The sequence below is a fragment of the Eurytemora carolleeae genome, unplaced genomic scaffold, assembly GCF_000591075.1.
Source record: "Eurytemora carolleeae unplaced genomic scaffold, Eaff_2.0 scaffold5, whole genome shotgun sequence".
Classification (NCBI taxonomy): domain Eukaryota; kingdom Metazoa; phylum Arthropoda; class Copepoda; order Calanoida; family Temoridae; genus Eurytemora; species Eurytemora carolleeae.
Window position 1 is genome coordinate 539,589 of NW_019396741.1, and position 16,038 is coordinate 555,626.

Genomic DNA, 16,038 nt, shown 5'->3' on the forward strand with positions numbered 1-16,038 from the left:
TTACGGTGGATCCCCTAATTAGAAGTTCAGAGAGTGAACACTGGACAGTGAGTTTTGGACATTCCGGCGCTCTGGAAGACTTTTTAGCAAGATCCCATTAAATAAAATACTAACCTGCGTCAGCTGAGAATGTTGTTCAGATGACATCAAAATTATTTTTGTGCAAACATAAAAAAGTGCAAAAAATTCACATTACAGAGTGCTTTAAATAAAACAACAAATAATAGTGTCACATATAATTTATTTGTTCGTTCATAAAAATACCATGCGAATTTTAAAACTAAAAATGACTAAGTGCATTCTAGAACTGAAATTGTTTATAATAGAAATGAAATCTCAAAGTTGCGGTTGAATAAAAACTGTGGTTCAGATTTACAGTTACAGAATACTGTACTGTACTGCACCGTACTGCACCTACCTCTGTCGAACCTTCCTTCCCTTCAAAGATTTAGCAGTTAGTTCCTGTTTATTGATTTTACTTGATAGATCATCCGAGGGTTTTCTCGTGGTTTCAACATCGGATACTTTTTCTTTTTCCGATTTATTTCCAGATTCTTCGGATTTTTTTCTAGAAGATTGCTTGTTAGAATTCTTGACGTTTGTTGCCTTCTTATCCGATGTTTTCCCTTTTTCAACTTTTCCCGACGATGATTCTCTTTCGGATGCAATCATTGCATTTTCTTTTCCAGACTTTTTTCCGGCTGAAGATTTCTTTCCTGACAAATCCTTGGGGTTGGACTTCTTTCGATTTACAGATTTGGTTTGCTTGACAGGTTCAGGTTCAAGATCATCCATCTCACCTTCATCATCTTCTACATCAGCAGCTGTATCAACCCCACCCTCTTCAGGTTCATCTTCATCTTCATCTTCATTCTCATCCTCATCCAGACTCCTCATAACCTGGCAAAAGTTTAAAAATTAACTTTAATTATAATCAAATTAGGGTTTTTGAATTTAATTCATTTCAATGTTTTACCTTAAATCTTTTTATGCTAGAAGCTGAAACCTTCTTGGTAAGTTTTCTTTTCTTTCCAATAATCATGGGCATCCAGATAGACTGAAATAAAATCAGTTAAATTGAGAGTTCCGAATTGTCCAGTGTCCAGTGTCCAGTGTCCAGTGTACAGTGTCCAGTGTCCAGTGTCCAGTGTCCAGTGTCCAGTGTCCAGTGNCAAGTGTCAAGTGTCAAGTGTCAAGTGTCAAGTGTCAAGTGTCAAGTGTCAAGTGTCAAGTGTCCAGTGTCCAGTGTCCAGTGTCCAGTGTCAAGTGTCAAGTGTCAAGTGTCAAGTGTCAAGTGTCAAGTGTCCAGTGTCCAGTGTCCAGTGTCCAGTGTCCAGTGTCCAGTGTCCAGTGTCATGATCTCTGATTTCAGAGTTTAGAGAGTTCAGAGTTGAGTGCTCAGAGTGTTTAGTTCCTACCGGATCAGGTGTGAGAATGCCAGCTTTACGGACGGGTATAAGCGCCTTGAAACGATCCCAATGTTGATCCCTAAGATCCCTGTAGAGGTATGTGTTATCTGGATCCTCGGAGAGTGGTTTAACCAACCCTGTCTCACCCATTACCTGCATTCAAAACATCAAAATATCATCAAAATCATAAATTTTACTAATTTAAGCGTTTGCACATTTAAATACAAAACATTTTATTAATTTGACATTGCATAAATAAGAGTTTTCATATACACTTTTCAAATAGGAGACATTTTATAGACAGGACATTTCATAAATTTCATAGATTTGACATTTCGTGGACGAAGTAGATCTCTGAAATGTCTTTACTCTTTATATATGAAATGAAATGCCCAAGCAGATCAGATCAGACTTCTTCAGCTCAGAATTCTTCAACAAAAAAAAACCAAACACACAACATCAAACACACAAAATATGAGAAGCAGAATAGTAAACAGCAAATAAGAAAAAGTATAGATAAAGTAAAGAATTGACCTGTCTTAGATCACTGAGTCGGATAACCTTATCCCCTCTCTCTCTGGCCAGCTGGGATGCACGAACTCGAACCATCTTGTTAAATGCCTCACTAGCCTCCATCAGTGGCTAAAATACAATATTTTCTTTACTCATATTAACACTTAAAGGGACTGTAAGCGCAAATTTGAATGACCGTCCATTGAAAGATGGCAATGCCAGATTTACAACTGCACCCTTGAAACCTTAATCTGATCAATAATGTGCAAATACCGTCATTTTTCTGACTCAGTGTTTATTTGTGCAAGTTTATCCATTACTTCTGATAAACAAGAAATGCGCAAGTCATTTGTGCAGAGAAATCGAAAATTAAAATAAACAGTTTAAAAAAACAAAAACATTGACATCTAATTAAACTTGAACAGTAAAAGCTTTTAAGGGTACCGTTGTAAATCGGGCATTGTCATTTGTCATCTTTGCATGGAGGGTCAATTAAAATTGGGCTTATTTTTTGTTTATGCATTATACAATCCGAAGTTCGTACTGCCACAGTATTCTATCTTGCAAAATGTTTAATCCTTCTTTAACGAGGAAAACTTAAACTTTGGCTAGATAGAAGCTACACTAAAAAAAAGTCATTCAGTATTTAACCAATAAAAAATTAAAAGGCCTGTTTTTCCATTTCGGGATCAAAAGCCACAGAAAAAAGTTGATTGATTATGTAAAATTCGGACATCAAAAGTCTAGCTTTTTCAACCTTTTTGATCATTTATTTTCCCCAATTCAGCAAGTGACCCCCCCCCCCCCTTCTCTCTGAAAAGACAGAGAGGTTGGGGAATAATTTTTGTAGTTTCAGGGAAATATGAAAAATAGTGTTTAAAGGGAGTGAACTGAGTATGCAGTGTTGTGGAAAACTTCTTTAGGATTCATTTAGAGATCAAAAAACTTTTTAAAGATCTGTAAATTCTGAGTTTGAGCGAAAATTGGACGTTCAAAACTCCTACTTTGGGGGTGGATACGTTTTCAGAATTGTTTTTTAGATTATTAAATAATGACGACAAAAAATGTAAACAAAATTCTACAGTAAACTAATTAGTTGTTTAGGAACCGGTTGAGAAAATAAAAATTAATCTTTTCATCGAAAATAAGTAATCTTGTTCAATTATTAGTTTCTATTTTCTCATTGTTCTAGTTTCTCATTATTCAAAAAGATTTTCTGCAGATTTTCTGGAATAATTATTGAAAAGACGACATTTGAAGAATTTGAAGAAATCTGCGAACAAATTCAAAGAAAACAAGAAATTCAATATAATGATGAAAACGAAATAATTTATTCTAACATTGATTTATTGACAAATTTCTTTTGAGATATGTTCCCAACCATTAGATTACTGTATGATTTTTACTTTATTTTTCGTCGTCGTTATTTAATAATTTAAAAAAAACGATTCTGAAAACGTATCCACCCCCAAAGTAGGAGTTTTGAACGTCGAACTTGCGCTCAAACTCAGGATTTACGGATCTTTAAAAAGTTTTATATGTCTCAAATTAATCCTAAAGAAGTTTTCCACAACACTGCATAATCAGTTCAACTACCTTACATAGCCTGTCTTTTCCCTTTAAAGTTGCAGTCTGTATTTAATATTCATTTCATAACTCAAGGTTATAAATCAAAATCTGAGTTCTTGCCACATACTCTATTTTCTAATCCCTATATCTTTGCAACCCAGCGTCGAATGTCCTCAATGTCGCAGAACTTTGATATACGAAATATAAGAAAGTTTTTGTTTGGCAACTACTCGGTTCCTTTCACATAGATTATCAAGTACAATAGGTGGCAACAGAAATATGGACCAATTATTCAGTATACACGACGTCACAAGTGTCAAATTTAACAAGGAAAACGAAATTCTCTCACTTTAGTTGACATGTTTTCCAAGTTTAATCAAAAAAGGTAAAAACCGAAAAAAAGAAGATATAAGATAACACTTCTTTTACTGTAAAATAAGCACTTTTTTCAAAAATTATTACTAAAATGAATAATTTTGTCGGACATAAAAACTAAATTGACACTTGTGACGTCCGGCCGAATACAACTGTACTGACAGTGTACATGTTCTACGTTGTTATCTATTGTACTAGAATCTATTTGGTTCCTTTGAAGATTGCTGGAAAGGTCTCATGGACAATAGAGGAAAAGGAGTGCAGGGGGGGGGATTATATATAAAAATAAACTAAATGTTTATTACCTCCTCAGCCTCCTTCTTCATTTTATGGTTTGAATGCTTTAGAAACTCAAACTTGTGGAACCGCATAGGATAGATAGATTTTACTCCAGGTTTAGGTTTAGGCTTGGTAGGTTTAGATTTAACAGGTTTAGGAGCAGGTTCAGGAGTATTAAGGAAGGTTAAACCTGTCAAAATTTGCCTACTAGTTGAGGGACCCAGATACCTAAATTTAAAAATTAAATAATTTTCCTAAAAGTCGAGGAAAAATTGAGGCGAAGACATGTTAGCTTCCCCTGTGACGGCTCAAGATTTAGAAAAAGTCATTCTGCAATATCTGCATTTGAAGTAGAATTTATAGTTTAACACTTATCTACCCCCCCCCCCCCTTCTGATGTCAGTTAATTAATAGTTTTAAACAACAACAACAACAAGGCATACAAAGTTTGCGCCGGCCGTTCAACCACGTTAAATATTTTGCATAAGTCTGTAACAAAAGCCTTTATAAATGTTTTAGCACACCTCCCCCAACAACAAACAGATATGTATAAAGAATGATATTGTGCATGCAGAGGTAAAGGTGGAATGTTTTTATGTTCTAAAAGAAATACCTTTCCAGAGTAGCTTGTCTCATCTCCTTCTTTTCTCTCCCAATCAGGAATACTCGGTTCCCCTTCGTACTCTTAGCTCTATTATCCTAAAATTTTCAACAATTAGAGGGAAAACAAAAAATATTGGACCGATCGGTTAAACCGTTTTCTAGATACTATCAAATAGACAAACAGACAACCAAAAAAGTCAATAAACACATGCTAAACACAAGGGTTATTAGACACTAGCAGATATTTATTAAAAAAATGATTTTTAAGAGTTAGAGAGGAAAACAAACAAATTAGGCCCGGTCGGTTAATCCGTTTTTACGCTTTTTGGATACTATTAACAGACACCTAGGCTCTAGCAAAGTCTATAAATACATGTTAAATCCAAAGGTTATTAAAAAAGTTAAAGGGGGGTTCTGTAATGTGTAAACCATACTGTACACACTACACAAGCAGTAAAGACAAATACGTGTTCAGGGATGTTAATTAAATAAATACTATTAAAAGAAGTAAATAGCTATTATGCCTTATGACTCAGTCCCTGTATTTAAAAAGATCATATTTGTTAATTTGTTACGCAGACAATATGGAAGAGTTTTAAAAAGTTTAAAAATGATTGGATAATTAGCGACGTAAAATTTGGATATAAAGTGTGGGGGGGGGGGGATTTTCGTACAGGCTGCGTTTGGTTCTAATAATTAAGATAGAAGGCTGAAATATTGCATGCAGCCTCTAATAGTGGTCATCTACATGGATTACGAAGAAAATTGGAGATCGAAGGTAATTGACTCATTTTGACCTCCATGAACTCAGAAAATACGGGAAAATACCACTTTTTTCACTTTAAATCAATAATTTTCAGTTACCAGACGTGTTTTCATATTGTTGCTACCACACAAGTCAAAACTGATATAAACACATATATCCGACCTCCATTTTGATCTCCCTTCGATAATGACCTCCAATAATGGTCAAATATTTAATCAATTTCTGGTGTTCTGATTCCATTCTGAAACCCATTTTTGACCTCAGATGATCTTAGTTGCATTTGGATGGGCGGATTTTTGGTAACTAATAATTTGGTAACTCGACAATTTGGTAATTAACAATTTGGTAACCAACAATTTGGTAATTTGAAAATTTGGTAACTTACCAATCTGGTAACTTACCAATTTGGTAACTAATAATTTGGTAACCTGACAATTTGGTAACTAACAATTCGGTAACCTCACAAGTTGGTTCGGTTAGGTTAAGATGGTTACTGGGTCGAGTACAGCAGCTAGGACAAGGTAGGGGACCGAAAACTGTAGTCATATTTATCCAAAGAAATACAATGATATCCTATATGTAGGGTTAGACATGGTTAAGACAATTTCTGGGCCGAGCGCTGCGACTAGGACAGGCTAGGAGGCCGAGCGCTGTGGCCGTATTTATCAAAAATAATATAATGATATCCGATATGTGGGGCTAGGTTAGATTAAGACAATTTAAGACAAGTGGAAAAAAAGACGAAATTTGTTAAAAAAATACATAAATAAGTTGAAAACGACGTTCGTTTCACAAAACATTAGTCCACAGAAAATAAATATTAAACAATGATTATGAAAAGTAAGTTTCAATTATACAAATTGTTAGTTACCAAATTGTCAGTTACCAAAATGTTGGTTACCATATTGTCGGTTACAAAATTGTAAAATAACCAAATTGTCAAGTTAGCAAATTGTTGGTTACCAATTTTTTTACCAAATTAACGGGTAACCAAATTATTAGTTACCAAAAATCCGCCCATCGGCATTTGACCTCTGGACAGTGCTTAGGATCCGCAAGATTTTCGGCTTCCTGGATCCGGATCCGGAACCGCAAAAATATGCGGATCCACGGATCCGGATCCAAGGAGTAAAATATCAACTAAAAACTGCAAAAAAAAACTTTTTTACTCCTAAAAGCCAAATCTGAACTTTTGAAAAAAGAGAGATTATAAAATTTACTCATTTCTGAATGGTTCATCAAGTTTTAGGATAAAAATAAGCGAAAAAATGAAACAAAAAATTTGTAAATTTTTTTTTGTTAGAAAAATTCAGTAAATCTTAAAGAAGTGACCCGGATCCGGATCCATTTTTTTCCAGTGCGGATCCAGGATCAGGATCCGGATCCGCATCAAAATTAAATGGATCCTAAGCACTGCCTCTGGAGATCAATGTCAAAATATGAAGTCAATGAAAATAAGTCACATGAGGTACTTGACAGTTTTGTTGACTCAATCACTTTTCTACACAAAACGACTTGTTCCCTCCAGATCTTCAGGTAGATGGGGTTTGTGATCTTCTCATCCAACCTCTGCTTGATGAATTTTGATTGCCCAAATGTTTTCTATTGGCACATTAGGACTGGGTTTTGTGTAGAAAAATGATTGAGGTAATCCCTAGGCGCCGGTCAACTGTCATCGTCAAGGTAGGAGAACAAGTATACATAACAAACTATCAAAACAGAGTTTGATGTTGATGAAACTTTAACCAAAGTAGTACATATATATAACCTTATACCAATAAACTGTTTTATTCATGTAAACATCGTGGTTCATTATAAGAATATATTCAAAAGTCCTGAAAAAAATTTTACTCACCCTTTATTAGCATTGAAAATTTTGCCTATAAAACAATATCAACATTTATTCTTTTTACCACCAATTTTAAACGAAAAATGCGCAACATTTTTAGGTTTCAAATTTCGAAGAAAAATTGGCGACTTGAAAAGCAAAAGCTAGACAAGGTGCGCGAAGTCCACTAAAAGCCTAGTAACAAATAATTACCTCTGAATCTAGAATCCTGGAAAGATTTCTCCTGGATCCCTCCTGCAATTGTGTCCGAGAACCATAAATCATGTCTGGAGATATGTTTCCTACTTGTTGGTGATCAACAATTTCTTCAGCAGAATACTCTTCATCATCGTTAGCTGACTGAGCTTGCTCTGGGGGTTCAATTATGTCATTATCAGCATCAAGATCTTTGTCCTGTTCATACTCATCTTCTTCTTTGCCTTCTGAGACAGCAGAACTATCGTTAAGATCTTTTTCTTCTTCGACCTCTTCCTCAATAGCGTCATGATCATCTTCCTTCTCTTCAGCATCAACTTCCTCATCTGCTTCCTCTAGATCTTTGTCCTGATCTTCTACTTCCTGTTCATCCTCACCTTCTTCTTCGCCTTCTGACACAGCAAAACTATCTTTAAGATCTTCTTCTTCTTCGACCTCTTCCTCTTCCTCAATAGCGTCATGATCATCTTCCTTCTCATCAGCATCAACTTCCTCGTCTGCTTCCTCTAGTTCTCCCTGATTCTGGTGCTCGAGTTCTGATGATCTATCTGAGAATTGATCCACCTCCTCTTCGTTGTTTAAACTGTGCCCTGGGAGAATCTGAAGACCATTAGTTGACAAGTTCACCATATCATTCATAACCTCAGGCATCTTTAACACAAGTGGAATTTAACAAAGGTAAATTGTCCGGTCAAAATATGTTAACATATATTAGCACTCACATTTTTCACACTTATCACATGGAAAATTTCTGCTTTAGAGAAAAAAGTATTTTAAGAATAACATTTCTTTTAAATAAAATATAATATAAAATGAAGTGTAACAGTATTGTGAATTCTTGAAAATTTCAGAGTTGGAAACTTATTGAAAAGTTTTTTTTCATCTTAAATAATAGATAATTAATAAATTACCTGTCTATCTTGAAGTTCAAAAGGCTTTTTAGTTAGATTAAGGGTTCCGGATTTGTTCTGATCTTCTTTCGGAGTTTCTCCATCTTCGTTATACCTTGCATCTTCTTCTATTCCATTAGGATTGTTACTAGTGTTGGATCTATTCAGTGGAATTTTACCAGTAGCAAGAATATCACTAAAATACAAACTAAATAAGAATCATGTAAAATGAAGTTAAATAAAGTTTGCTATTTTGAAATATTCATGTACACTACAGTTTGTAAGATTTAAAGTTTAATCATTTAATGTACCATATTGCTTTTCATAAGCAAAGATGTTCCGTAATTTAATTTAGATTTTACAATTTAATGATGTTCTCAGTGGTGTATTGTATATTCTCCCCCTGCCCCCTGTTCTCAGTGGTGTATTGTATATTCTCCCCCTGCCCCCTGTTCTCAGTGGTGTATTGTATATTCTCCCCCTACCCCCTGTTCTCAGTGGTGTATTGTATATTCTCCCCCTGCCCCCTGTTCTCAGTGGTGTATTGTATATTCTCCCCCTGCCCCCTGTTCTCAGTGGTGTATTGTATATTCTCCCCCTACCCCCTGTTCTCAGTGGTGTATTGTATATTCTCTCCCTGCCCCCTGTTCTCAGTGGTGTATTGTATATTCTCCCCCTGCCCCCTGTTCTCAGTGAAGTATTGTATATTCTCCCCCTGCCCCCTGTTCTCAGTGGTGTATTGTATATTCTCCCCCTGCCCCCTGTTCTCAGTGGTGTATTGCAAATAGGTTGTCAAGTACAATAGATGGCAACACAGAATGCGTACACTTTCATTACAGCTGATTAAACGTCATAAGTGTCAACACGAATTTTCTGTCTGACAAAACTATAAATAAAAGTGATATTGTTAGACTAAAGTGCTTATCTTTTAGTGAAATTAGTGCAATTTTATGTGTTCTTTATTTCTGTTTTTACACTTTTTCATTTAACGTTCTATAGACTTANCCCCTGCCCCCTGTTCTCAGTGGTGTATTGTATATTCTCCCCCTGCCCCCTGTTCTCAGTGGTGTATTGTATATTCTCCCCCTGCCCCCTGTTCTCAGTGGTGTATTGTATATTCTCCCCCTGCCCCCTGTTCTCAGTGGTGTATTGTATATTCTCCCCCTGCCCCCTGTTCTCAGTGGTGTATTGTATATTCTCCCCCTGCCCCCTGTTCTCAGTGGTGTATTGTATATTCTCCCCCTGCCCCCTGTTCTCAGTGGTGTATTGTATATTCTCCCCCTGCCCCCTGTTCTCAGTGGTGTATTGTATATTCTCCCCCTGCCCCCTGTTCTCAGTGGTGTATTGTATATTCTCCCCCTGCCCCCTGTTCTCAGTGGTGTATTGTATATTCTCCCCCTGCCCCCTGTTCTCAGTGGTGTATTGTATATTCTCCCCCTGCCCCCTGTTCTGAAGTTGATTTTTCTTTCCTGTGTTGTTAACGGGGGGAACCTTTCTGTACACTTAACTATCCTTTAAACCAGAGATAAGAGAGTTACAGAGATCGATTATAAGATAAAATAAGCGATATTTTCCACAGCAAGTTCTATTATGTACAAGTACTGTAGACGGCCAATCAGCAAACATCTATATTCAAGGGATATTTAAGAATCCTTTGGATACGAAACACAAAATCTTCAAAAAAAAGACTGAATTCATAAGTGTTATGTTTCATGTTTAAAATTGGAGTATTTCCTTAAAAATTGTAAAACTTAACCCCTGAATGGGTAATGGTATTATATTCAACAAGTGGCCGTGAGATGGCACTCTAAAAACCTATCGTAAAAACGTAGCATGTCGTGCCGGGTCAACTTAGGCCTACGTAGTACGTAGCCCACTCTGTGAAAGGAGATAAGCAATCTGTGTAGTCAGTGGTTTAAACAATAGGTTGAAAATAAACTAATTATGTAAAATGGGTCAGTGTGTACTGTGTACACTGCAAAATTGCTCTGTTTCATGTTCATTGGACTATTTGAATACATAACTTGAATCTTTCAGTCATATTTATATTCCACTCCCACTGTATAGTATATAAACCGATACCTGATCAACTCCTTCTGTCTTCTGACCAACTGTATCTCCTTGTCCACCATCTCCTCCACCGACCCATCCACCCCCTGGCTTTCCTCCATCCTCTTCCTCATCATCTGCTTCTCCAACTCTTCAAGCTTACAGTACTGATCCTGAACAAACAAACAATTAATAACGAAACGTACTCCGGTAAATTGAATCAGTGTTTAAATATAAATTAGCATTGTCCTAGGAGACTGATTTTTTGCATGCGAACTAAAAATTATGTATATTATATGCATTTTTTGATTTTGAACGGATCTGAGAAAAAGTGCGAAGGCGCGCGCGCTTCTTGTGAAAAATATACGACTTTTTTACCAATAAATCAATCTTAACTTCATTAATTGCACTTGAACATTTTTTCTGACATTTGAAGTAAATAAGCACTCAACACATTCACCTCCAAAGCCTTAAATGTCCGCGCGCACTCGCGCAAAAAAAGAAAATATCTTTGAATACATGTGTTATAAGTTTGGCCTCAGTTAGAATAAAATTAGCATGAGATACATCAAATAACTGTATTATTAAATCATCAAACTAAGTGCGCAAAATAATAAACGAAAAAAAATGAAACCAACAACTTGAAAAATAATATAAAATTTTTTGATCATGAATGTTATGAAACAATGCAATTCTTAGATTTTTAAAAGATAAATAAACTTAGAAGTTTCAAATCAAAAGCATTGACACTTTTGTGGATAAAATTTAATAAAAATGTTTAACTCCTCCCAAATAAAAACGATTTTAACAAAATAGAGTAAAAGCAAAAAACAAGGATATTGATTACTGACAACCCTTCTCAAATTCTAAACTTTGTAGACCTTATATCTTTGTGAACTGGCGTGGTAGACCTTTTATATTTTAAATTATGAATCCTGCAAAACAATATGTGAAATACTTATTATAAGGTTTATACCACCAAGTTGCAAACATATCGGGATTATAAAATTAGAGTTTGAGAGGAAAATTTTGTAGCAAAGAATAAGAATACAGCATAGAACTGAAGTTTATAAAACACAAAAGCTTACTTTAAACTCCTGAATGTCTTCTTCTGCTAAAAGCGCTAAACTCTCTAGTTCCCTGAAATAATAAATATTCAAACTTTTAGATCACGAAAGACGACATTTATTTATTGAATGATATGAGATATACATGTATTTACATAGATAAAGATAGATTGCGCATAAGACGACATTTTTCATCTTGAAATATATAAATGTACAGAGATGTTTTATAGATATTCCTGTTATATAGATAAACTAGGTCGGTTGTGGACATTGGCTGTTCTTATGTCATGAGTACTTGTGGTGTACATGAGTTCTGTAGAAAGAAATTTAAGTTAGTTTAGTCCTTCTCATGTCCTTCTTCAGTTCTCGTCAATATGATATATTGCTCAGTGAAATATTGTTGTTCAAATAGTTCCGAGTTATTTTACACTCTATTATGAAATCCATTAAAACACCTAACTACCCCGCTTATCATTGAAGTCCACTTTGACCCCTAGAAGTATGAGTTCGCGGACTGTACAATTCTTGGTGATTTTGCGTACATAAGCTATATATGTTTATTCATTTATCTATGCGTATTTATTATTTATGAATATATGACATATTTGGCTTGTTTGCCTGTCTGTATCCAATATACATGTTAACACGTCAGAACTGATTGGGTCCCATATTTTTGATATTAACTAAAATAAAAACGCTAGGATTTATAAAATTTGATTTCTTAACAGAAAATCCGCGAAAAAGCTGAATTTATTATTAGTGAGTGGCTTGAAGTAAACGTATAGATATGTATTAATAACACATAAGACAATAAGAACACGATTAGAAGTCGACACTGAAACATAACAAATGTACCTTGAGCTAAGAGACTCTAGGTTAAGGTTTGTTGTCTCTAGGATGTTAGATGACTGTTTGCTACTTTTTCCCCCAGACACTCGTGTAGCACTACTGCTACTTCCAGGAAAAGGAGTAGCATTTTTACTCCCGCTATTAGGGCCTGCAGATAACAATAAGTTGAGTCTTAATCAATATTTACTAGATCTTAAATTAGTCGAATCTGAAGTCAGAACATTGGTGTTGTGAATTTCAGAATCAAACGTTCATCTCCATCATTGTAACACTAAGGATTAATCTAAATCCTCTTCGATATCCAATATCATTTATCTACAGTATTTATCTTAAAATTTAAAAGTGATTACATTGGATATCGAGATCAATATTCAAGATCAACAATATCCACACAAAATTTCCGCCCTCTGTTAGTTTTTACTTAATATTAAAAACGATTAGATGAATTGGGCTTTAAGTTTGAAAAAGATGTATCCAAGATAAGGTTCAAAAAGGAAATATTTACATATTCAGCAAAATGCAGTCAGAATTAATGCGTAAATAAATCCACAACAGTTTTTTCAGGAGACCTTATTGAAGAATGGAAAAAAAGCTAACTAACAAAGAGGTAATTGGCCTCACTTGATCAGTCTAGTTCAAGGAAAAACTTGTAAGGTTTAGGTAAAATTTACCAATTAGAGGCGAGGAGAAGCTCTAGCTTTATACAGGTTTAAAATTTGAATATTTTTGTTCTAGTTTTATTAAGACGTGAACAATCCCTCAAATAAAAATAAAATATAACTACAGGGTGTCCCATTCATTCGGATGATTATTAAACAGCTATTACTCTTGTCAGTTTTAGGAATGTTTACAATCTGTCAAAATATTTGAGAACTGTGATATGAATCCAGTTATAAAACGAAACATTTATGTATAAAGATAAGAATTTCATAAAATAACTGTTACCAAGAGTATGTTTATGTTTTTAACCATGACAAAGAAATTGTCCGAATTAATTGCACACCCTGTAAAAGTGAACCTGAAGCTGGTGAAGTCTGAGTGCTCCAGACAATAGGTGAGTTACCAGCACTGTGAACAGTCTTCTTAATCTTCACCAGTCCAGGATGATTTAACCCAGGGGTAACCTAGTCAGAAAACATGTTAATATTCACCAGTCCAGGATGCTTTAACCCAGGGGTAACCTAGTCAGAAAACATATTAATATTCACCAGACCAAGATACTTTAACCCAGGGGTAACCTAGTCAGAAAACATGTTAATATTCACCAGACCAAGATACTTTAACCCAGGGGTAACCTAGTCAGAAAACATGTTAATATTCACCACACCAGGATACTTTAACCCAGGGGTAACCTAGTCAGAAAACATGTTAATATTCACCAGATCAGGATGCTTTAACCCAGGGGTAACCTAGTCAGAAAACATGTTAATATTCACCAGAGCAGGATGCTTTAACCCATGGGTAACCATGTCAGAAAACATGTTAATATTCACCAGACCAGGATGCTTTAACCCAGGGGTAACCATGTCAGAAAACATGTTAATATTCACCAGATCAGGATGCTTTAACCCAGGGGTAACCTAGTCAGAAAACATGTTAATATTCACCAGAGCGGGATGCTTTAACCCAGGGGTAACCATGTCAGAAAACATGTTAATATTCACCAGACCAGGATGCTTTAACCCAGGGGTAACCTAGTCAGAAAACATGTTAATATTCACCAGACCAGGATGCTTTAACCCAGGGGTAACCTAATCAGAAAACATGTTAATATTCACCAGTCCAGAATACTTTAACCCAGGGGTAACCATGTCAGAAAACATGTTAATATTCACCAGTTCAGGATACTTTAACCCAGGGGTAAGCTAATCAGAAAACATGTTAATATTCACCAGTTCAGGATGCTTTAACCCAGGTGTAACCTAGTCAGAAAACAATCAAGTGAAAGGGAGGAGTCTTGACCACAATTTTTTTCATTTTAAAAAAATTTATTGGTAAGAAAAATCTATTTTTTGGGGATTTTCCCTTTAAATTTTATTGTGCCTGTACAATGTGCACTTGTTGTCGACATTTTGCTGTACCTGTACACTTGTTGTTGTTGACATTTTGTACAAGTTTCTGAGAAGAACCTGCTCAATTTTCTCCTCCGTCTCATTCAGCGTACTAAATTATTTTAACAAGGTTAAAGGTAATAGCATAGGTTTAAGTGACCCTACATCTACATGCACAAATCAACAATGGCCGATTGAAAGCTTTTTCCTGATCAAGTATGAATTAGATATCCATTATCCATCCATATTTACATTTTTAATACTGATCATTTTCAATAATGGAAAAATGACCTACGCATTCCCAATGAAGAAAAACACAGAAATTATCAGAAATAAAAACTTTAAACCTAGAAAAACGACAATATCTTCTGCATAATTGATCAGATAAAGTTTTCAAGGGCACCGTTGTGAATCAGGCCTTGCCTTCCCGTCCCTTTAAATATTTCCGGTTAATTAAATTGGCATTTAATTGTAAAAAAAACTGAGAGTAAATTGTAAATAAAATTCTAAGAAGTCGTAAAATTTTTACCTCAAGACAATTTCTTGTTTTTTTTGGGTGGGGGGGGAAGAAATTTGAAAATAAAAATAGTGTTATAGCGAAATAGCAAAATTTGTTTCTGTTATTATTTCAAAATGTACGAAAGGCTGACAGAAAGCTCAGCAACAAATAAAACTAGGATTATGCACAGTTTGCCCAGTTAAAATAAGTAAAAATTTGAAAAGATCTTGATTTTGATTTGACAAAATAATTAAGATTAAGGTTGCTTTACAAGTTAATAAACTGATGTTCCTTCATTTACTTTTGAAACGTATAGCTGACGCCTAAATAAAGTTTTTTGTTTTGTTTTTAATCACAGATTAGGATTCTCAATTTTTTTATGGCCCATTTAACAGAAAACGAATTGAAATTGCAAAATGATTTATTTTTTTGAATTTAACGATCTAACTTTGCACTAACCAAATAGTAGGGGTAGTCTGGGTCCCTCCCTCTGCAATCATATCCATATATATCCTTGATTGATACAAACTGTGTACAGCAGGTACTCCCATACTTGACATACGTTTAGCCCGCCTTATAAACTCGGGAGTAGTATAGTCTCCGCCCAACTGCCTCATATGGAAAGGTAGGGCGGGGTTTAAGGATGTGTTCCTCATAGTTTGAGTTTGGGGTAAAATCATCTCCGCTCCGGAGCTCTTGGACATCAAAGCACGTTGTCTGAAACATCACAGAGAGAATGAAAAGTATGAATTAACAAATTTTAGATAGATCTCCACAGCATATTAGATAGACCTGAGGCCGAATAAAAAGAATTTGAGCCGCGGCTTAAATTTGAAACGCGGCTCAAATATGGTTAGTGCCACTTAAGTGTATTCAGTGTTTCAAGATTTAGCCGGCGCTTCATTGAAATTGGTTTTTGGCGGATATAGATAGATCTGAAAGGAATATTAAATAGATCTGAAAGGAATATTAGATAGATCTGAAAGAGATATTAGATAGATCTGAAAGGAATATTAAATAGATCTGAAAGGAATATTAGATAGATCTGAAAGGAATATTAGATAGATCTGAAAGG

The 16,038-nt window shown here is 35.1% G+C and overlaps 1 protein-coding gene across 6 annotated transcripts in view; it reads right to left on the bottom strand.

Annotated features, from left to right (window-relative positions):
• Positions 1 to 221: 221 nt before the first annotated feature.
• The window catches only part of LOC111708071 (nucleoprotein TPR), a 32,076-nt gene continuing 16,259 nt past the window's right edge, over positions 222 to 16,038 (bottom strand). For all 6 annotated transcript variants that reach the window (XM_023481325.1, XM_023481326.1, XM_023481324.1 and 3 more), the window contains 14 exons: positions 15,423 to 15,680; positions 14,495 to 14,576; positions 13,432 to 13,537; positions 12,420 to 12,561; positions 11,586 to 11,637; positions 10,531 to 10,670; positions 8,470 to 8,644; positions 7,556 to 8,209; positions 4,759 to 4,844; positions 4,172 to 4,373; positions 1,944 to 2,051; positions 1,419 to 1,562; positions 977 to 1,057; positions 222 to 900 (listed from right to left, as the gene is read on the bottom strand). In XM_023481325.1, coding sequence (XP_023337093.1) covers positions 415 to 900; positions 977 to 1,057; positions 1,419 to 1,562; positions 1,944 to 2,051; positions 4,172 to 4,373; positions 4,759 to 4,844; positions 7,556 to 8,209; positions 8,470 to 8,644; positions 10,531 to 10,670; positions 11,586 to 11,637; positions 12,420 to 12,561; positions 13,432 to 13,537; positions 14,495 to 14,576; positions 15,423 to 15,680 — 2,716 coding nt within the window. In that variant the 3' untranslated portion in view covers positions 222 to 414. The remainder of the gene's footprint in view (positions 901 to 976; positions 1,058 to 1,418; positions 1,563 to 1,943; positions 2,052 to 4,171; positions 4,374 to 4,758; positions 4,845 to 7,555; positions 8,210 to 8,469; positions 8,645 to 10,530; positions 10,671 to 11,585; positions 11,638 to 12,419; positions 12,562 to 13,431; positions 13,538 to 14,494; positions 14,577 to 15,422; positions 15,681 to 16,038) is intronic.